Genomic DNA, 24,531 nt, shown 5'->3' with positions numbered 1-24,531 from the left:
AGCAGTTAGTTTTTATTGCATCAGCTATTAGGGTAGTGTTAGACAGAAAACATTTCATCTAATTATAATAACTACGGAAGGACAATAAAAATAAAGGACCTTCATGCCTAAGTGGTTAAGCTTGCTGATTTTGGATCACTTGCCCCTCATCGATGTTGGTTTGAGCCTCGTCTTTCGGTCTTCCTCACCTTTAAAAGTTTTGACATCTAATTTTAGTAATGTGATGTTAAACTAAGCAAAAGAACAAAACATTAAATAGTAAGATGTGTGTTTTAAAATAGAAGAGTTTGATAAGTTTGTAGACTTCCTTCATAGAATTCAAACAAAACAAACTAAAGCAATTATGTATCTTATATATGACTTTTAAATTTGAAAACTGTTTTTAATTCATCCGTGAAATATTTTCAGTTTAGCCAAATACACTTCCTACGGCACGAGATCCATTTGCTAATTTAAAAAGTGCCAGTTTACCAGGATTGGTCAAATGATGACACAATTATAGTCACAGAACCAAACTTTTTACCTCGTAGTTCTCTTTTCTGCTTGGGAAGTCCATTTATCCTAGTTCCAGACTGTATGATAGATGGTTAATTAGTTTAAACTCCACGAGGTCAGTTTTCAAAAATGTGGATCTTGCCTTGTGGGATGTGGAGTTATCCCGGTCTTTTATTTTTCAGTGCCTGAATCAGATATCTTTTGAGAACCTACCAAATAATTGATTTTGAATATTCTTCATTGGAAAAACATTTGCCTTGGAATCTATAATGCCATTTTAATACTAAAGCTCTTTGCGTTTCATTTTCCCATTATCAGTCAGTTTTATCATCAGGGTATGTTTCTTCTTTTAAACTGACACAAAATTTGATCACCGCTCATATTTTGACATTTCCAGTTGACGTTATTTCCTTAAATTTTCAAAATAAGCAAGTCCAGACTTTCTGCAGCAGAAGAAATCGTTGCAAAATTTAATTGCATTTTAGCTAGGTATTTTAATTTGATTGATGTCTTAGGCTATACTTAGCGAGCTCTAGGTAGCGATACATGCATTGCCATGAAAGGAAATGTTATAGGAAATGTTATAGATAAAAATATATATTATTTTTAATTCATTTATTTACACAGAACATATTTTTTTTAAAAAGCTGTATGTTACATTTATTATAGACTTCATTTGATATCAGTGTGTTATATTTTACATTATAAGTTTTACCATTTTTCTTTCCTTTTCCAGTACAAATGAGGCTAAAACAGACTTTATGAGAATTATTAGACAAACTATTAGAGACAGTGTTCGTAAAATGACTCTACCATCTAATTCTCAGAGTAGTTTGAAAAGTAAATATATTCCATGTGGTGGTAAACGCCTTGAAGCTTTGTCATCTAACCCTCGTAGTACACTCAGCAAGAAACGGAACTCTTCAAACAGTAAAGTGCTAGATGAAAGACATTCCATGGAATTAGATGGAAAAATCAGCGTTGATGAAGACGGTGTATTCCGAACAAGGAGTAAAACAGTTGGCGATTTGAATGAAGTAAGTTTCGAAGATCACGACGATGAAACGTGTGTAGCTGCTTCAGATCTTCAGATAGCTCAAAATGGCACAAATAGTGAAACTTCCTCTTGTTCAAATCTAAGCGTCTCTAGTCATTCTGGTTCCTCTGCAAAATTGACATTCGCCAGTGCAAATCCTTTGAAATACTGTAGTGCCCAGACAAAGTCCCCTCCTACCAGCTCCCCTATTTGGAAACCCAGAAATGAGGCAAATGTTGTTATGCAACAAGAATTTCTTGCTGCAAAACTAGGGAAAGACAAACTAGATTATCAGAAAGTGACGTTATCTGGTGCAGATAGTAAAGATAGTCCTTTGAAAGATACAGAATGCTGATTGTTACGCCCTTTGAAAAAGAGGGTATATTGTTTTGCTCTTGTCTGTCAGTTTGTCTATCTTCAGTCAGTATATACTTCAGTATCTGATCAATAACTAGAGGAAGTTTGACTTAAAAAAATTAGTCAAATTTTATATAAGGAATTGTGAAATCATGTAATGTTGCAGACCATCTCAACAAATTCTAGAAACGGACATGATTTTTCATGGGCAAGTAGGATAAAGGTTGATGTCACAGTGACCTTGAAGTGAAGTAAAACTTCTTTCCAATCAATAATTAAAGAACATTTGAGTTTACAGTGGTCAGACTTCATAGACTGATTGCATGTGGTCACTAGGTGACCTCTATTGCTTTCTGGGTCATTAAGTCAAAGTTCTAGGTCTCTCTGACCTTGAGACATAAAACTGTTACTGATGAACAACAGGAGAAACCTTTAGCTAAGAATTGTCAGTTTTTTAGAATGTTTACTTGTGGTCAGTAGGTTTTGCAAAAAGGTCAATGTCACTGTGAAATAGAAGCAAATATGAAAGTAGGAAAATGTTAGGAAAAATGACCATTAGACCATGAAAATTTGTATCATGCATGTCATTAGTCAGTAGATGACCCCAATGTTTTTTTGGGTCATTAGGTCACAGCATATTTGAGACCCAACAGGGAATCATGGGGGCATGTGTGTTTTAAAAATGACTCCTATTGTCTTTTCTTTTATGAAAATCATTGTGTTGCATATGATCAAGACATAGTCACCATCTGATGTGTTATAACTTATTGTTTTCATAACCCCACCAAGTAAGGTTTCAGGGGGACTTTATTGGAATCATTTTGTCCAGTTCTGTTCACTTTTAATTGTTTTCTTTGAACATCTCTGGAATTGATACGTATATCATTTTGAAACTTGAAATGGCCTTTTAAGATCATAAGACAAACTGGCATACCAGGTCTGTAACTCTAGACTTTCTTCTGACAAAATTGTTTTCCTTTTTGCAATGGAAATGTCCAAATAATATTTTCTTCAATGTTTCTGAAAAGTGTGCATGCATCGTATTAAAAATTAATAGGAATATTTTGGATCAAAATGTAAGTTTACACGTCAAGTTTTATAACTCTACCCTTTATTCTGGCAAAATTATTCCTCTTTTGGACTTGTTTTTTGAAAATGTATCTTTTTATGCCCCCACTTTTGGGGGGGGGGGGGTGGGGTGGCATATAGATTTGCCCTTGTCCGTCTATTCTTCCTTCCATCCATCCGTCCTTCCGAGAATGTTGTGTCGCGCCAAGCTCCAAAAGTATTTGACCTAGAGTCACAAAACTTTACAGGAATGTTGGTACAGCATGACATTGTGTAGTTGTGCACCTGGGGTTTCGCGTCCGGATTCATTCAGTCATTTAGGAGTTATGGCCAGTGACTTTGTAAAAATTTGTCATTTTAGTGTTGTGTCGCGCTTAGCTCCAAAAGTGTTTGACATAGAGTCACAAAACTTTACAGGAATGTTGGTCAGCATGTGCAGTTGTGCACCTGGGGTTTTGCATCTGGATTCATTCAGTCGTGTAGGAGTTATGGCCCCCGACTTAGTTAAAAATTGGTCTTTTTGATGTTGTATCATGCCTAGCTCCAAAAGTATTTAACCTAGAGTCACCAAAGTTTGCAGGAACGTTGGTCAGCATGTGCAGTTGTGCACCTGGGGTTTTGCGTCCAGATTCATTCAGTCATGTAGGAGTTATGGCCCCTGACTTAGTTAAAAATTTGTCATTTTAATGTTGTGTAGCGCGTAGCTCCAAAAGTGTTTGACCTAGAGTCACCAAAGTTTACAGGAATGTTGGTCAGCATGTGCAGATGTGCACCTGGGGTTTCACGTCCAGATTCATTCAGTATTGTAGGAGTTATGGCTCCTGACCTAGGAAAAAATTTGTGTCCTTTGTCATGTAGTGGGGGCATCTGTGTCCCATGGACACATTTCTAGTTTTGTTTTATTTCTTTGGAACTTCACATTCATCCTAACTGATTGTCTCCCTTTTCATTCATGCTTTTGTACATTAAAGATTTAATGTAACTTGAAACATTGATAGAAGAGTAGAGCATAAGAACCACAACTCTACCTTGAATAGTTTTAAAATTATCTCCCTTTATTTTCTTATTTTAGAAGTCTACACAAAACCTTTGGCTTCACAAAAGAATTCTTATTTTCTCTGAAAATCAGTTTTGTGGGGGGGGGGGGGGTATTAATCACTTGTAACGATACCTCTAGTTATTTTTACATTTTGTAAATACAATCATCCACTTTGTGCCAAACATTTTAACAGTGATTTCTACATTTCTTCAAAAGAATTGAGAAAAATGTAACTATTTTATCATAAGATGCTTCACTGATTTTGTCTAAACATGTAGAAAATATTTATTTATGTCTTGTCAGACTGAATGGTAAAATCATCGTAATAATTCTTGATGTTCACAGTTATTTCTTACGGGTAGATTTCACTACAGTTTTGTACATATATAGATCCATATACCATACATTGACTAAGAAGATATAAATGATAGGTAACCCATGCTTATTTTTGAAATAATAAAGGTTGAATAACACCACCAAAATCTGCATTTTGGAATGGATAAAACAGCCTTCAATCTGTATTACTGATATGTGGGTAGCTTACCTGAGGAGAAAGTTTAGGATTTGCATTTGTTTTCACTAGGGTAAAGGTCAAGGTCACTGTTGCTTAAAATGGAAAAAAAGTTCCCAGCCTATAAATTAAGTTTTGATTGTCATATTTTCACCAAAAACAGTAATTAGTAAGATTTTTGAAGACCTAGCTTGGGTTTGTATTTGGGCCATTGGGGGTCAAGATGGCTTTTAGTTTTACTACAAAAAGAGAAATGAAGGATTTCTTCTGAATGACACAGTAGCTTATGAGGGTTTGGATTGTATTCCAGGTTGCTGAGGTTAAGGTCAACAGTTACTAAAATCAGAAATATAGTTTTCTGCTAATACATTTAGTTTGGAATGACCTGTTTCAGCCCAGCCTTGGTTGCAGGAGTTAAGTTTGAGGTCACTAAAATAGGAAAACAGTTTCCTGCCAATAACTTAAGTTCATATTGACCTACATTGCCATTAAACTTGATGTATAGCAACCTTATCTCGGAGTTATATTTAGGGCAGCTAAGACAAATGTCAAATGTTGAAAACCTGATTTTTTGGCATTGTTGCGCTTCTTGTCGAAATGTTTTCTTCATATAACTTGGTAATCTTACTTTCATTAGTAAAAAATACATGTTGAACTCTTGGGCGTTATGACAAACTCCATATGCTTACGTCTGTTATTCCAGTGACAATCATAATTGTGTTTATTACATAAAGACTTACATGTATTTTCCTTATTGCAAAAGTGTCCCCTTCTAAATTCCATGAAAGTGAATCTCATAACTTTATAAGTTTTATTTAGCATGATATTATGTTGTGGTAAACAACAGAAAAATTATTAATTTTCGTTGCAAGTTCCGATTTGTCAGATATTAAAACTTACAAAAAGGTAAATGAAGGTTAGTGAGTTAGACCCATTTAGGGTTCTTGTTTACATGTTTGATATGATGTTTATATATATGCTGTATCTTACAGAGTGATATAGATGAATCTATGGAGGAATTTGTTTGACTTTATGTGTGCTTATTGTTATGTACACAATGTCAGGTAATATACAATGTTAGGTTCAAAGACTTGTTCCTAACAACCCCAGTAATCTATCTGTCATCTTTCAACATCCAGCCCATCAGTACTTTGATAAAACTACTATTTATGTGAAATAAAAAACTGTTTTGATATTTTGGATACTGGAAGAAGGCTGACCTCGGAATATATAGATAACAAGGGATAGCAAACCTTTTAAATGGCAAATTTCTTTCAGTATAGTTACATATAGTAAGCTGGATAGCAATGACATAGGGCTTGAAATACCTTTTAGAAAGTTAGTTGAAGTTGTAGTTATATTTAGTGCTGGTGTAGTAATGATGACGGAGAAATGTAGGGGATACAGGATGCAAGTCTTTGAACCATGTGGGGTAAAACTGTATGCTTGAGCAACATTCTTCTCCCAGTTGCTTACAAACACCGTATTATGTTTCTTTCCTTGTTTTTATATTCTGCTCAGTGAATTTTTCAGTTTAATGCTCCTCAAAATATTTTAAGGGGGAACATTTAGAAATGCCTTTGTCTCTGTGTCTGTCCATATGTTGATCTAGACGCCTCTCTTAGTTTGTGTCTTGCATATCTCAACAAGCACTTGACCTAGGGTCATGTTATTCAGCATGTGAAAATTGTGCAACTCTGGTTATGTTTGGGAATTCGCTAAGCTAGACCAGAGTTATGTATCTTGGTTCAGTAATAAATATACATAAAGAATCTAAAAGGTTATCTCTCACCTATCTCAAAAAGTATTTGACCTAAAGTCATCAGACTGGATTTACCCTCTCCTTGCCCCCCAGTTTTCTTGATGCGCTGTACTTAATCAAAAGAAATTTTACAGTTTTCTTTAATGTCATTTTCAGTTGTTTAGATTAATTGAAACGATGTAGGTTAAGACTGGTTTTATCAACACAATTTGTTATGCTGAAAAAAATGTTTGAAGAAGTGTATCTATATTGAGAACATGCAACAGTAAAACTGGCAGGATGACATTGTTACACTGAGTTTACTTTCCCTAAGGAACATCTTTCCAGTTAATATATAACCAAGTCTATTTTCTCTAAAGAACATCTTACCAGTAAAGGCCTAACTGAGCCTACTTTCTTTAAGGAACATCTTAACATCTTACCAGTAAATGCAAAACTAAATCAACTTTCTCTAGGGAACATTTTGCCAGTCAATGTAAAACTGAGTTTACTTTCTCTAAGGAACATATTTCCAGTTAATGTATAACCAAGTCTATTTTCTTTAAAGAACATCTTACCAGTAAAGGCCAAACTGAGTCTACTTTCTTTAAGGAACATCTTAACATCTTACCAGTAAATGCAAAACTAAGTCTACTTTCTCTAAGGAACATTTTGCCAGTCAATGTAAAACTGAGTTTACTTTCTCCAAGGAACATCTTGCCAGTCAATGCCAAACTGAGTCTACTTTTTTGAAGGAACATCTTGATATCTTACCAGTAAATGCAAAACTAAGTCTACTTTCTCTTAGGAACATTTTGCCAGTCAATGTAAAACTGAGTTTACTTTCTCTAAGGAACATCTTGCCAGTCAATGTAAAACTGAGTTTACTTTCTCTAAGGAACATCTTTCCAGTTAATGTATAACCAAGTCTATTTTCTCTAAAGAACATCTTACCAGTAAAGGCCAAACTGAGTCTACTTTCTTTAAGGAACATCTTATCATCTTACCAGTAAATGCAAAACTAAGTCTACTTTCTCTAAGGAACATTTTGCCATTCAATGTAAAACTGAGTTTACTTTCTCTAAGGAACATCTTGCCAGTCAATGTAAAACTGAGTTTACTTTCTCGAAGGAACATCTTTCTAGTTAATGTATAACCAAGTCTATTTTCTCTAAAGAACATCTTACCAGTAAAGGCCAAACTGAGTCTACTTTCTTTAAAGAACATCTAAACATCTTACCAGTAAATGCAAAACTAAGTCTACTTTCTCTAAGGAACATTTTGCCAATCAATATAAAACTGAGTTTACTTTCTCTAAGGAACATCTTTCCAGTTAATGTATAACCAAGTCTATTTTCTCTAAAAAACATCTTACCAGTAAAGGCCAAACTAAGTCTACTTTCTTTAAGGAACATCTTACCAGTAAATGCAAAACTAAATCAACTTTCTCTAGGGAACATTTTGCCAGTCAATGTAAAACTGAGTTTACTTTCTCTAAGGAACATCTTTTCAGTTAATGTATAACCAAGTCTATTTTCTCTAAAGAACATCTTACCAGTAAAGGCCAAACTAAGTCTACTTTCTTTAAGGAACATCTTAACATCTTACCAGTAAATGCAAAACTAAATCAACTTTCTCTAAGGAACATCTTGCCAGTCAATGTAAAACTGAGTTTACTTTCTCTAAGGAACATCTTTCCAGTTAATGTATAACCAAGTCTATTTTCCCTAAAGAACATCTTACCAGTAAAGGCCTAACTGAGTCTACTTTCTTTAAAGAACATCTAAACATCTTACCAGTAAATGCAAAACTAAGTCTACTTTCTCTAAGGAACATTTTGCCAATCAATATAAAACTGAGTTTACTTTCTCTAAGGAACATCTTTCCAGTTAATGTATAACCAAGTCTATTTTCTCTAAAGAACATCTTACCAGTAAAGGCCAAACTAAGTCTACTTTCTTTAAGGAACATCTTAACATCTTACCAGTAAATGCAAAACTAAGTCTATTTTCTCTAAGGAACATTTTGCCTTTCAATGTAAAACTGAGTTTACTTCCTCTAAGGAACATCTTGCCAGTCAATGTAAAACTGAGTTTACTTTCTCTAAGGAACATCTTTCCAGTTAATTTAAAAATAATTCTACTTTCTAAATAAGGAACATCTTGCCAGTAAATGTAAAACTTACCAGTAAATGTAAAACTGAGTGTACTTTTTTTAAGGAATATCTTGCCAGTAAATGTATGTAAAACTTTCCAGTAAATGTAAAACTGAGTCTACCTTCTCTAAGGAACATCTTTCCAGTCAATGTATAACTGAGTATACTTTCTCTATATTTTTCCCAATAAATGTAAAAATGAGTTTAAAATTGACTCTTCTTTCTCTAAGGAACATCTTACCAGTAATATATAACTCAGTCTTTTTTCTCTAAGGAATATCTTGCCAGTAAATGTAAAACTAAGTCTACTTTCTCTAAGGAACATTATACTTGTAAATGTACTATTGAGTTTGCTTACAGTTTTTATATATTTTAGTTTTCAAAACATACTGCTATATATCACCTGGACTCTTCCCTTTTTAGCTCACCTGTCACATAGTGACAAGGTGAGCTTTTGTGATCACGCAGCGTCTGTCATCCATTCGTGCGTTCGTCCGTTCGTCCGTAAACTTTTGCTTGTGACCACTCTAGAAGTCACATTTTTCGTGGGATTTTTACGAAAATTGGTCAGAATGTTCATCTTGATGATATCTAGGTCAAGTTCGAAACTGGGTCACATGCTTTCAAAAACTAGGTCAGTAGGTCTAAAAATAGAAAAACCTTGTGACCTCTCTAGAGGCCATATATTTCACAAGATCTTCATGAAAATTGGTCAGAATGTTCACCTTGATGATATCTAGGTCAAGTTTGAAACTGGGTCACGTGCCATCAAAAACTAGGTCAGTAGGTCTAAAAATAGAAAAACCTTGTGACCTCTCTAGAGGCCATATATTTCAAAGATCTTCATGAAAATTGGTCAGAACGTTCAACTTGATGATATTTAGGTCAGGTTCGAAAGTGGGTCACGTGCCTTCAAAAACTAGGTCAGTAGGTCAAATAATAGAAAAACCTTGTGACCTCTCTAAAGGCCATATTTTTCATGGGATCTGTATGAAAGTTGGTCTGAATGTTCATCTTGATGATATCTAGGTCAAGTTCGAAACTGGGTCACGTGCAGTCAAAAACTAGGTCATTAGGTCTAAAAATAGAAAAACCTTGTGACCTCTCTAGAGGCCATATATTTCATGAGATCTTCATGAAAATTGGTCAGAATGTTCACCTTGATGATATCTAGGTCAGGTTCGAAAGTGGGTAACGTGCCTTCAAAAACTAGGTCAGTAGGTCAAATAATAGAAAAACCTTGTGACCTCTCTAGAGGCTATATTTTTCATGGGATCTGTATGAAATTGGTCTGAATGTTCATCTTGATGATATCTAGGTCAAGTTCGAAAGTGGCTCACGTGCCATCAAAAACTAGGTCAGTAGGTCTAAAAATAGAAAAACATTGTGACATCTCTAGAGGCCATATTTGTGAATGGATCTTCATGAAAATTGGTCAGAATGTTCATCTTGATGATATCTAGGTCAAGTTCAAAAGCGGGTCACGTGCCTTCAAAAAGTAGGTCATGAGGTCAAATAATGAAAAAACGTTGTGACCTCTCTAGAGGCCATATTTTTCATGGGATCTGTATGAAAGTTGGTCTGAATGTTTATCAACTGGGTCATGTGGGAAGAGGTGAGCAATTCAGGACCACCATGGTCCTCTTGTTCTTTTTTTTTGGGGAAATGTGATTTTAGTTTTTTATCATCTGTTTATTTAACTAAATCCTTGTAGAACAGTTTCCTGGTTGGAGCATATATTAGTACCAGCTATTTATGATAAAAGGAGGGAGTGATTGATCTCCCCTATGTGTATCATATGTGCCATATTTTCAGAGTCCTAGGAACAGTTTAAAGATTGTCCAGCCATCCAAGTCATGGACAGTCTGTCACAGAATTAACCTTTTTACTTGCATCAAGTATTATTGTATATTTGCAATATGGAACATGGCTGTGCCCTAAAATATCATATGGTGTTGTATTTCAACAATTTAGCTATTTCATAATTTTATTAGAAAGTATCAGTATCTCTAAAAGCAAATGCTGTGTCAAGACAGAGCCACAGGTCTCCATTTTTGTAATATTTTATGCATTTAATAGCCTTTCATTCTGGGGCTTTGATTTTTATGTCTGTTGAGTTTCTGTTTTTTATTCCATTTAATGTCAATCTGCAATTCTTGATTGTATGTTTTGTTCCATTTTGGTACAACACAAGCACTTTGGACTTATTTTGACTGTATGTATCAAATGTAATGATCATGATTGTTGTTGTTTTTTTCACTGAACATGAAAACTTTTTATTGCACAAAATAGGAAGATTCTAAGTCTATATTGTATGCCTGATAATACCTGATAAAACAAAGAGCTCAGTTAATCTTTTGGTCCAAATTGAAGTGCAGAGACCGGATACCCTTGTTTCATAGTTTTAATATTGTATACAATTAAATGCATATTTAAATTTCGTCATTTTTATTATTAGTATTACAGTTGAATTTAGTTCATGGAATTGTTATGACTCAGATTTTTTTTTATATCAAAACTGAAAGAAAACTAATATAATGTCCTATTGTATAACAGATTTTCATACATATTCCACAAATCATACATTGTTAGAATTCACAGGAAGTGTTACTGTAATGTACTTGCAATTTTTTGCAATAAATTGCAACTTTATAATAGTATGTAAATGCTTTTGTACACATCTTTGCATGGATTTAGATCTGAAAATGCATTTACTATATGGCATTTTGCTGCATGTCATTGTATAGAACTACTTATAAATGTTTTTCACTTTCTTGACTTTTTGTACAGAATATACATGGTACAAACTATTTTATTTGTTTAAATTCTTACTTTTTTAACTCACTTGAACTTTGCACAAGGTGAGCAATTAGTATAGGTGGATGGTCTTGTATTTGTTGTTCAGCCTCCATCTTCCCGCACCAATATTTTTCTTTAAACAGTTTTACTCTGAAACTACTAGTCAGAATTACCACCAAGCTTGGTCTGTAATATCCCGGCATGGGCCTCACTTGTTTGTTCAAATTGTTCTACTTGACCATCTGTTAGGGGCTGCCATAGCCTTTAAACTTCTTCTTGTGGACCTATTGATGAATCTTCACCAACATTGGTCTTGTATCCTGGCATGGACCTCTCTCAGATTTGTTCAAATAGTTCAGCCAGGCCCCCATAGAAAAACCTTTAAACAAGTTCCACTAATGAATCATTGATATTTAACTTGATCTGTAGCATTTCTATAGCCAGTGGTCCTCCCTTGAATTTGTTCTGTTTAGCCCCTTTCAGGGGCAATCAGAGCTAAAAATAGAAAATCTTCAAACAACTTCTTCTCATGAACCACTTGGAAGATCTTCACCAACTTGGTCTGTAGCATCTTTTTATCGATTTATCTTAGATTTGTTCATATGGTTTCTCTCGAACCCCTTTTAGGGGCTACCAAAGCTAAAAAAAACGACTTCAAATGATAAAAATCTTCACCAATATGTTCCATTGCATCCTTGCATATGAATCTTTTTCTATTTTGTTCCAATGCTTCAGCTTATTGGAGGCTGCCAGAGCTAGAAATAGAACAAAACTTGTAACAACTGCTTGAAACATCTTCCTTAAACTCTGTCTTATTGTCTTTAGGATAGACGTTTCTCAGTTTTATTTTAATGTTGAAGGTAGGACCTGCCAGAGGCTGAGAGCTGAAATAGAAAAATCTTTTAACAACTTCTTTTCATGAACTTAATGGACCAAACTTCTATAGCACCTTTGGATGGACCTCTTTCAAGTTTGCTTTCAGGCAACGCATTTTGGGGCCAACACAGCAAAATATAGAAAAAAGCTTTATATTATAAAATAACTTCTTAATGTATTGTCAGAAAAAAGGTCAAAAGATCAAAGACCTCCAAAGGTAAGTGACTTAGGCAAGTTTGAGCCTCTTGTTTAAATATGATATTTCTCTATAATCCTGAACAAACGGTAACTATTGTTAAAACTGTTCATAAGTCATGGTTTAGAAATTTCTGTCAAGGTATGTAACACATGGCACATGTAAAGTGTGTTGATTCTTCCATTTCTACTTGAGCACAATGAGTGTATTTTATACTCAACAAGCAATTACTAGTATTCTTTCATTCACACTGTTCATCCAGTTTGACATTTTTTTTTTTAATTTATGAAACTCTAAAAACATATATGTATTTCCTTATGGCAGTTAATGCAATATCAAAAATTTGTAATGTTATGTTACAGAGCATACTTTCAATGGGCATCATCTGGTATAATGCATGTATCTCTTATGACAACATAACACGTAAATAGATGTGACTAACAGAGTTTTGACCTGCGGAATGTTCCACCTTGAACTTCAATAGCTGCATCTGAAACATGTTTTCCTGTGGTTCATTGAAATCAAAATGTGAATTATATTTGAAAAAAAAACAACCGTTTCAAACACTTCCTTGAACAGAATCACACCAAGGTCACACTTAGGGGTCAAAGGTCATATGACTGTTTCGTGTCCATTCTGTAACTCTTGAACTGCTTGAAGGATTTTAAAGAAACTTGGAACAAATGTTCACCACATCAGGACGAATGCAGAGCACGTTTTGGATGGCTCGCTTCAAGGTCAAGGTCACACTTTGGGATCAAAGGTCATACCTTCGGGCATATATTGCTCCGCATTGCGGTGCTCTTGTTTGAAATCTAGATAAAGTTCAGATCTGTTGTCTGGGGACATAATCTGTGTAATTAGGTCAAATAATAGAAACACCTTGTTAGCTCTCAAGTTCATAAACATGTAGATAGAAGTTCATGATACATTGTTTTAGCGTCGTCATATAAAGCTCTTTCACATTTGTTGAAATGGTTCTTCACTAAACTTATTTTAGAGAGTGCAAGTTCAAGGTCAGTTGAGCAACCCCAAGGCTTCCACAGCCCTCTTGTAGTTTTAGACTAAAGAATGGAAGTTGGCAGTTACTGCAGATATTTTACCTAGGTGCTTTCAAATGGGAATTGTCTACACTTCTAGGATCCTACATCAATATCGACAGAACTGTTTAACTGACACTTTAATAAGTAAAATTCTGGCTAAATAAAGAAATTATTATAAATGCTGTTTTTATGCCCCCGAAGGGAGGCATATAGTTTTTGAACCGTCTGTCGGTCTGTCAGTCTGTTCGCAATTTTCGTGTCCGGTCCATATCTTTGTCATCAATGGACGGATTTTCAAATAACTTTGCATGAATGTGTACCACAGTAAGACGACGTGTCGTGCGCAAGACCCAGGTCCGTAGCTCAAAGGTCAAGGTCACACTTGGACATTAAAGGATAGTGCATTGATGGGCGTGTCCGGTCCATGTCTTTGTCATCGATGGATGGATTTTCAAATAACTTGGCATGAATGTGTACCACAGTAAGACGACGTGTCGCGCGCAAGACCCAGGTCCCTAGCTCAAAGGTCAAGGTCACACTTAGACGTTAAAGGATAGTGCATTGATGGGCGTGTCCGGCCCATATCTTTGTCATCGATGGATGGATTTTCAAATAACTTGGCATGAATGTGTACCATAGTAAGACGATGTGTCGTGCACAAGACCCAGGTTCAAAGCTCAAAGGTCAAGGTCACACTTAGACATTAAAGGATAGTGCATTGATGGGCGTGTCCGGTCCATATCTTTGTCATCGATGGATGGATTTTCAAATAACTTGGCATGAATGTGTACCACAGTAAGACGACATGTCACACGCAAGACCCAGGTCCGTAACTCAAAGGTCAAGGTCACACTTAGACGTTAAAGGTCATTTTTCATGATAGTGCATTGATGGGCATGTCCAGTCCATATCTTTGTCATTCATGCATGGATTTTAAAATAATTATGCATGAATGTGTGACACAGTAAGGCGATGTGTCACACGCAAGACACAGCTCCATAGGTCAAAGGTCCTAAACTCTAACATCGGCCATAACTATTCATTCAAAGTGCCATCGGGGGCATTTGTCATCCTATGGAGACTACTCTTATCTTATATTATTAAAGGCTGTCCAGTCACAAAATTTTCTATTGCATCTAACAGGAGATTTATATCCTTCGTTGCTTACAAAACTGTAATGCAATGAATTCTTTAATCTGCCTTAAACTCATATTGGATGAGAGTCAAGATTGACATAGTATATCTTAAATTATGCACAGCATATACACTCCAGCTGGAAGTTAATGTTGATAACATTTGATATATATACAAGTTTTGTTGTTAGCAGTGACTATTGCATTTCAGGTTGATTTTTTTACAGTAAAATTGTGGACAAGATCATGAAGTTCCAAGAGTGTAAACATGCTATCAGTGAATGTGGGATTTATAGGACAAGTTTTATCGAGGTTGTAGTTGGATAGAACAATCTGTACTAAATATAGAATGGTATGGAACAATCTGTACTGAGAATAGAATGGGATGGAACAATCTCTGCTGAGAATAGAATGGGATGGAACAATCTCTGCTGAGAATAGAATGGGATGGAACAATCTCTGCTGAGAATAGAATGGGATAGAACAATCTGCATTGATATTAGAGTGGGACTGAGGTTGGAATTAGATAGAACAGTTTGACTGAGATTGAATAAGAAAGAACAATTTATACAGAACTGAGATTAAAATGGGATAGAACAATCTGTACTGAGATTGAAATTGGATAGAACAAACAATACTGTGATTGAAATTGGACAGAACAATCTGTAATGAGATTAAAATGGGATAGAACAATCTGTACTGAGATTGAAATTGGATAGAACAAACAATACTGTGATTGAAATTGGACAGAACAATCTGTATTGAGATTAAAATGGGATAGAACAATCTGTACTGAGATTGAAATTGGATAGAACAAACAATCTGTACTGAGATTGAAATTGGATAGAACAAACAATACTGTGATTGAAATTGGACAGAACAATCTGTATTGAGATTAAAATGGGATAGAACAATCTGTACTGAGATTTGAATGGGATAAAACTAGTGAGGAACAGTGGTGAACATGTTTCCAGAGCTTTCAGAGCACACACTGTGTAAATATCACACTGGATAACAGCATTCGGTGTCTACATGTAAATGTCACTGGATAGCAGAACTCGATATCTACATACAAATAATTTACTTCTGGTGCATCAGTTAGATATTATTTTTCAGTGACAGTTAATTTTTTACACATGGTGAATTAACATACAGATTACAATATCATGTACACAGAATATAGCTAAAAACAGGTGAACAAAAACAAAAGATGTGATTTTATTTTTTCCTGAATATTTGTTATTTTGATCGTGTTCATGTATTTGTGAATCGTCAAACATTTCAGGGTATGAATTAGTTTGATCAAACATGATTCCATGGCAATATAAGTGAATATTGAATATGTTTTACTGGAGGATGCAGGTTTACAGTAAATGCAATAAGAACCTTCACAACCATGCCAAACTTACTGAAAACTGCAAGAGCCATACCTTTGTATTGATTTGTCATTTGTTCTTGTACTGCCTGGCCTATTTACATGTCAGTTGTACCCCCTTCCCCCGCCTTAATCGGAAAAAAGTGCAAGTTTGTTAGCTAATTGTATTAAAGGTTATCTTTCAGTTTTAGCATGTCTCTTCTTTTTTTTAACATGAGATACTGTCATTCACTGGCAGTGGTATATGCTTAGATCATTGTTTAGGTGTGCTTTTAATCTCACCTTAGCATGAAATTCTCAAGGTTGAGCTTTTTTGTTCACTCACGGCCTGTTCATCCGTACGTCCATACTTTTCTTCAGATGTTATCTCCTCTGAAACTACTGATCAGAATTGCACCAAACTTGGTCAGTGGCATCCTGACAAGGTCCTCCAGTAAGTTTGTTCAAACATTTTATCTTGGCCTTTAATGGGCAGCCAAAGTTAAAAATAGAAATACCTTAAAACAACTTCTCATGAACTGCTTGATGGATCTTCATTTACTTTTGTCTGTAGCATTATTGTAACGTCCCCTCCCAATTTTTTTCAAATGGGAGCCGTTAGAGCTTAAGAACAGAAATACCTTTAAACAAGTTCTCATCATTAACAGCTTGACGAATCTTCACCAAACTTGGTCTGTGGCATTATTGTAAGGTCCTTTTTGAAACTTACTTAAACAGTGGTACCTGAGTCGCTTTTAGGGGCCATCAGAGCAAAAAATTTAAATAACTTTAAACAACTTGTGTACCACTGGATGCAGATAACCATTATAAAGAGACCTTACAAAACACCGCCAGCCTGCTCCAGTTGTGTGTGTGTATATTTTCTGCCAAATTTTAAAGACATGAAATTTATAGTGTTTGAACTGTTTGTTATCTGTCACACTTATTTATGTGATCAACATTTTCTGCTGCTTGAACTTCAACACCTGGAGCATAATTATAATGGTCCTCTTCCACACACCTCAGCCTATTTAAGCTCTGAAACTCAAATTAGCGATCCGGGGTCATCATGGCCCTCATTTTGTTGAAAACTGTAAAATATATTATCTTTACACCATTTTACTAGCATTTAGGAGTGACCTGTCGCTTTTATTAATAGGTTTGAAAGGTTACTGGAATAAACCACTTCAGTAAAGGGGTACCCTACCTTTTTATAACTTGTTTTTATAATAAATATTTAAATGACTGCCTTCTTCGACAATCAGACGCAGTGGTGCAGTGGTAAGCGTGACGGCTGTAGAACCTAACTTTTGTGAGTTCGAATTCCAACGGAGATCAATATATTTTTTTCATTTTATTTTTTTTTTCAAGTAATATTTTGCTAACATACACTTTAAAATGATGATAATGTTAAACATGTATTTGAGTCGCATTACTTGTATTCTTTGCTATTTTCGCATATAACATAGATTTTCAAATATCTTCTTGATTGTGAATTATTAAACATGGTTGATACAGCACTTGAAAATTTGGTCATTTCAATTAGCTGATGACACTGATTCGGAAGAAACTAACACCGCCAGCGAGTGTGAAGATGCTTCGTTGGACGCGTGTGTTTGAAATGTATTGAATTTATTGAAATTGTACGAATGAAATTAAAAATGAAATGATGAAATAAAATGAAATAAAAAAAAAACATGAAAAATGTAAATAAAACAAATCCAATCGTAAAACAAATCGCCCTGTGTGGGATTCGAACTCACAGCCTCCTAATCGCAAAAGTTAAATCACTAACAAGATTCCTCAATTGTACCAACTGAGCTATCGATGCAATTTTAATCTGTACATAATTTAAAATATATTTATAGTTTTTAAAACGTCAAGTATCTTTCAAACCCTTATTTAATAAATGGAAAAATCTGGAAAATCCAAATCTAAAAATAAAAGCGACAGGTCACTCCTTATTGCTAATACACTTATGTGTTATCATTAGAATGAGTGAACTTATAGGCTAAGAACCAACTCTCCCTTACATTTTGTCAGAATTATCTCCCTTTTGAATTTACTTAGATAAGATTTTTGTTTAAATCTCCTTTTCTTGAATGCAGTAAGAGTTATATCAGATGAAGACTAATTCTAACTAGGTGGACATTTTTTTTTATCAAATTGGAGGACTATTTGAACTAGAACGATAGCTTTACATAGTAAAGGCAACTTTCTGGACTTAAGACTGAATAATATAATGATACAACTTTGTTGATAATAATTATGTCAGCGTTTTGAAACATGTTATTTGTTGGTCAGTTACAACCAGTGAGAAAAAAAGACTAGTTTCTATATACATTTACTAGGGGAGCTTTTAGGGTTAAAGAAATATATGCTATACTTGTGCTACAAGTTAGAAAATTATTTCTGCCTTAGTCTTTAGACAGGAAGGTCTAATACGGGAAGTAGAAACTCCGTATAAATCAGTACATTTATCTGTATTATGCTGTTGTCCATACCTGTAAATATCGACCAGTCGTTAGCGATCGATATTTTGTTTTCGCCACTATCGATTAGCGTGTAATTAGCATATTACCTTATGTTAAGGGGACGCATATTGCTACATTCACAGTTCATACAGCAATGCGGAAGGGGTGCATATTCAAGAAATCGATGGTGGGAAAATAAAAAACATATTCCTAAACCGATATAATACTGATAGACACCTGTAATATTCAGTATTTTGTGGATAAGGATGTGGTACTATGAATGTAATAGGAAAACAGAGGTTTTTGAGAAAGTACATTCAACACAAAATATTAAGCTTTTGTATAAGGAAAAAACAGGTTTTTTTACAATAACAGTGTTCCAAATAATGTTGAAGGGATGAGATTTTCTTTCTAACACACCAGGTTTGCTTAAACATGTAAAAATTTAACGCCACGTCTGTTCATTTTGGGATGGACGCAATATTTCTCATTGATAAAAAATGTAAACAAAAAAATCAGAGTGGGATTAGCATTGCAAGGGCATAACATGACATTCTACACAATGAATACCTTAGAACAGATATCTAAGATGCTACACAGGTCAGGCGGGTTAAATGCATAATGTCGATCACTTGAAATTCATCTTGAAAAGGTGGTTAATTTTAGTTTGTTTACATGGTTTTTAATTTTCCCACGACTTCTCGGCGATTCACAGCAAATGTATTACTGCGCCGGACGAAAGGTAACTCTAGTAAACAACGGGAGACAACTTAGGTGTCAGCACGTGTACGATTTTTTAAAAAAAACATGTCGATGATTATAATTTCTTATCAAATAATGAATCCTATTCAGATATTCGTCTTTAATATTAGAAAATTATTAATTTCTGTGGACATTTGTCAAATAATATTACTTACAGTGGACTACTTTGCGCATCAAACTGGTTTCCGCTTCAGTTGTGAGGCACTTCCGTTATACTTTTTGACAACAATTACAAAACACAAAATGAATCAATAAACACTGATAAAGTCACTTATAAACGGACTGCTATTAAATCTGTGTAAGTAAAGTTGTTGTTACAACATTATACATGTTCGTTACGTTATGAGATAAAGTTTATCTTGAACTGCATAATCCATTAATTACGTTTAGTTGATATTGCATTTACAACTTATTTGACCTCGTTTTTTTACGTGAATGACAGCATTCTCGTGCAACTCGTGCAAACAGAATTATGAAAAGTATGGTGGAGAATTCAAGGACAAATTATAAATGACATTAAAGTGAGGATAACTGTATATTCGTCCAGTTTTGATCATTGACATTCCTGCTGTTTATTAGTAACTTCTGTGAACAAGATTAGAATCTTGCTTTTGCACATATACACATTGAATGGACCTCTCAGCCAAATTTCATACCTTATTATAGGGATTTTTAAGACAATACAATTCAAAAGTTTGTTGAATGTGTTTTGATATTTAAGTGCATTGTAGTTCATGAATACCAAGTTAAAAATTAATAATGGCAACATTTCTAGGCCTTTATTGTAAGCCACTAGACTTCTGTAACGATAAATGTTTAATGTATTAAGGGGAATATACTCTTTTAGTTTTGTAATGTGGCATTCCTTGACCACCGTATCTTTTCTTATGCACTACTTTGTAAACAAACTAAATAATGTGTTTTAGCTCACATATGCGAAATGAAAAGCAAGACAGTGAACTTATTTCACATTCTTTCTTTAAATTAGAATCTGTAGGACATTGATTAATGTTTGGACAAAGTGAAGCACTATTATTTTCGCACCAAAAAGTCTTAATTGTTGACTTTGAATGTACACAAGAAGTCTTATGTAATTCAACAATAACTTTCTTGTTTCAGTTTTTCTCATTTTTGTTTTAGTGAGCAATTCTTTGTGTACTTATAACAGTTGAAACAGTATTCATTTCATTTACCAAAACCTTGTACTTTTTTGCAGGTAAATTTTATAATACCCCACCCACTTTTTTCTAATTTCAAAGTATGCGTCCCCTTAATCATGGAGCTATAACACTTATTGTTCAAAGGGTTTACCAGTCACATGTTAAGTGGCGATAATTAGATGATCAGAGATTGATCTAAAGGGATTCTGAAGCAAAAACAGCATGCGACTGGTGATATGCTTAATTATTATGAATTAACTCGAGCTCACTTCCCTGAAGAAATATTTTACCACGTAGCTTCAAACCTTTATCAAAAGGCCGATTTTTGTTGGATTTGAATAAAAAAAAAGGAAAATAACAGAAAGCTGACACTTTTCTTAATCTTGTAGAGACATAATTATAATTATTGTTTATAATGTCAGATTTCTACATACAGAAACAAACATTCTTCTTGAACGTAGGGAATGTTTCAAACGAAATTGTTGTTTAAACTCCAAAAATTAGTTTAATAAATTTAATCTTAAAACTGATGTGTGAAAAACACAATGTATTTAAATTAAAATAACAATATTTTTTTTTTAAAAAGGCCGACAACGAAGTTACATTTAGTATTCCAAACTTTTAGATAAAACTGCAGAAAATCATCTAGGTTTAACACGCATTTAAATGGTGAAGAGCAGAGCAATATCATAAACAAATATTTTCAGGGAACAGTTTACAGTTTTGACTTGCTATTTTCATTAAAATATGTCCTAATTTTTTTGTTCTAAATACTCTGAATCAACAAGGCAAATATCATGTAAAAAACGACATCTTTCTCTCTGGGTAAGACAAGTCTAGATTTAGCCATTTTCACAGGGCGAAAAGTAACATTAATGTAGATATTTTCCATTTAAAAACAGATGCAGGCAATAATTTCATGGCAGAACTTTTGTTTTCAACAAAAAATTCAACAAATGCTTTCCCAGATTTTCACTGAAAGGACGAGTTAAACTGTAAGTCGTAAGTGTTTGAGTAATAGCAGAATAACCTACGGCATATGCTTCGATTGGACGACAGCATAAGATAAGATAAATGCCGGTTTCCAGTCCCCGTATCAGTTGTTCCAGGTGTCGGTAACATTTTGACTGTTAATACTTCTGAGATCACAGTTTTGGCCCAATCTATATGAAACTTGGCCAGAATTTTACCCTTTAATAATAAAATCTTGGATCAGTTCATTTCCGAGTCATCTTGGACTAAAAACTAGTTTAGTTAACAGGAAATCCTTGTTAACACACTACAGGCCATATTTTCTACCTTGTGTTAGAATGCTTGTCTCTGTGTAATCTAAATCAGGTTTGAATGAAACTGGATTATCTAAGATGTAAATTTAGTGGCTTGGTAAAGTCATGGAAAAACCATGTAAATATTCTAGAGGCCACATTTTTTACTTGATTATCATAAATCTTTGTTTACAGGATAAGTTGGACTAACTGAGATAAAAAATTAGGTCACTGGATCAAATAATAAAAATACCTTTTTAACACTCTAGAGGCCACGCATTTGACAACTTTGTCAGAATGTTTGTCTATCTGAAATCCAAGTCAAGTTAAAAACTGGTTTACCTGAGGTAACAAACTAGATCTAGGCCTAATAGGAAAAACTTGTTGAGGCCACTTTTGATCTTCTTTTTAACTAGATCAGTAGGTCAAATCATAGAAAAAAACTTGTTAGCATTGTTGAGGCCACACTTCTGCTTGATCTTCATAAAACTTTGTCTGAATATTTGTCTTTATGACATTTAGATTAAGTTTAAAAACTTGATTAAATGAGGTCCTAAACAATGTCACTGGGCCAAATCATGGAAAAACTTTATTTACACTCCGGAGAGACTCATTTTCCACTTGATCATCATAAATCTTTGTCAGATGTTTGTCTCTATGAATTCTAGGTCAGTTTTAAATCTGGATTATCTAGGTCAAAATCTAGGTAACTAGGAAAATTCATAGAAAGACCTAGCTGGTAGTTAACACTAAAATGCCACATTTTCTACCTGATCTTCATGATACTTGATCAGAATGTTTGTCAAAAATCTATGATAAATTTGTAACATGGTCACTTCAGTGGTTGAATGGTTCACTGGGGAATGATTGAAAAAAAAGTTTATGTACTGCTTGAATTACATAAAAAAAATTTAACATGGTCATAATATTTGTCTCTAAGAAATCTACTGAAAATAATATCACAGAAATGATTCTTCAGTGACCTTGTACTAAGTTTGTTCAAATTATTCCAGTTTGTCTAAAACATGACCACCAGAGGGGTATACTCTGTTTCATATATGGTATTTCCTACATGCATATAGTGGATACTTTAACCCTTACCCTGCTAAATTTCTATAATGAACTTGCCCATCTTTCAATTTGGACAGTACCATTAACTGTTAAAAGAAGATACTGACTGAATGGCAAACAGTGCAGATCATGATCAGACTGCATGGATGTGCAGGCTGATCATGATCTACACTGGTCTCAAAGGCAGAATCAATCTTGTCCAGCATGACAAGTGTTAAAATCTTCTTGTCAGAAAACACTGGCTCATTTTCAAAATTACTTCACACGTATTTTCCATGTGTGACCCTCTACCAAAAGTTTTCATTCAGGTGAGCAATCTAGAGCTATCATGGCCCTCTTGTTTCCTTTTTAGCTCTGGTGGCCCTTAAATGCAGTCAACTGAAGGATGTCTATACCAGGATGCTACAGACCAAGTTTGGTGCAATTCATACAAGTAGTTTTTTAGGAGATGTTTAACACATTTTTTACCTATTTAAATGAAACCTGGTCTGAATCAAGAGGATATAACTGAAATCATTAACCTCTAGTGTTTCTGTTTATGTTGTTTTAGTGCATTGCAATTGTACACTAAAAGGAGAAATTAAAATGATACGAAAGTAAGTGAAATTTTGTTGTTTAAAAGAGATGATCACACAAAAAGATGTCCCACATTTACGTGCTTAAAGAGTAATACTGTCATAAAATTTTAAAAGTAAACTGGTGGTTCTGGGATGACTTATGTTTGAAAAAAAAAGAACCACACTGTCTTACCCTTGTATAATCATAAGAGGCAAAAAGAAAACAGAATATAATGAAGAAAAAACTTATTTTAGCTTGACTATTCGAACAGAAGGAGAGCTATCCTACCCACCAGCGTCTGGGTCGGCGCTAGCGTCACACCTTGGTTCCGTTTTTCATACCAGTCCACATTTTGACAAAACTTTTTGAAATATAGCTTTGAAACTTTCAACACTTGTATACCATCATTAGGGCTAGTTTTAGACAAGAGTACATCACTCCATCAAGGATTTTGTCAGATTATGGCCCCTTTTAACTTACAAATCTTGGTTCAGTTTTTCGTACCAGTTCATATTTTGTTAAAACTGTTCAACATATGGCTTTGAAACTTTTGTCTCTTATTTATTATAATAGTCTTTACTGTAGACATGAGTACATAACTCTTTCAAGTATTTTTGCAGAATTATGTCCCTTTTTTGGACTTGGAAATTGGTTCAGTTTTCGTACAAAACTATTTGACATGTGTCTTTGGATAATTGGACATGCCGAGTAGATGATCCCTACTGCAGCCAACCATCAGTGCACAACAATTAAGTGACAAAAATGCAAAATGACAGTGAAAAACGGAAACGGTTTTTTTTTACTAGATTTCATACAAATTTATAGACCTACTAAGATTCGCTGTGCGACAATTACAAAACATTTTCAAGGAAATTTGAACAATTTTGAATTCAAAAGGGACGAGTAATGAAATTTCTATATTTTGATATTTACTTATTTATCATTACAAAGTGCAAACAGACATATTGTTTATATTTAGTGAAAGTATATGGCAGTGACACGTAACTCACAATTTACAAACTATTATCTGTCATATTACGCGTATCCTGTTTTTACTAAATATATACCTTGAAACTGCGAAGAGCATTAGTTCCAGGTGCGTTCTATTTATTAACTCGAAATTTCGATATATTTAACTCGAAATTTCGAGTAACTTAATTCGAAATTTCGAGATACTAAGTCGAAATTTCGAGTTAATCAAAATCGAAATTTCGAGATACTAAGTCAAAATTTCGAGTTAATAACACAAAATTTCGACTTTGTATCTTGCCCTTTTATTCGAAAAACTTGAACGCCTGTCCGTGTCAAAAGCCAAAAATGTAATGGACGACTTTTGACTCTTCGAAGTGGAATCGTCTATCTACACATCCAAATATTGTACCCAACATGTATAGACCTGAACATATACTACCATACATCAAGGTATGACCTACACAAT

General features: G+C 34.3%; 1 protein-coding gene across 7 annotated transcripts in view; it reads left to right on the top strand.

Annotated features, from left to right (window-relative positions):
* LOC123551482 (protein still life, isoform SIF type 1-like) overlaps positions 1–23,135 on the top strand; it is a 157,603-nt gene extending 134,468 nt beyond the window's left edge. For 5 of the 7 annotated variants that reach the window (XM_053540944.1, XM_053540947.1, XM_053540945.1 and 2 more), the window contains one exon: positions 1,232–11,212. In XM_053540944.1, the coding sequence (XP_053396919.1) occupies positions 1,232–1,886 (655 nt within the window). In that variant the 3' untranslated portion in view covers positions 1,887–11,212. Of the gene's footprint in view, positions 1–1,231; positions 11,213–14,660 lie in introns of those variants that run through there. The other 2 variants (XM_053540950.1, XM_053540949.1) reach the window with 2 other exon arrangements.
* Positions 23,136–24,531: the final 1,396 nt, after the last annotated feature.

This window comes from Mercenaria mercenaria, chromosome 4, assembly GCF_021730395.1.
Source record: "Mercenaria mercenaria strain notata chromosome 4, MADL_Memer_1, whole genome shotgun sequence".
Lineage (NCBI taxonomy): Eukaryota > Metazoa > Mollusca > Bivalvia > Venerida > Veneridae > Mercenaria > Mercenaria mercenaria.
The sequence above is the reverse complement of the archived record's forward strand: the minus strand, read 5'-3'. Positions and strand labels throughout refer to the sequence as shown.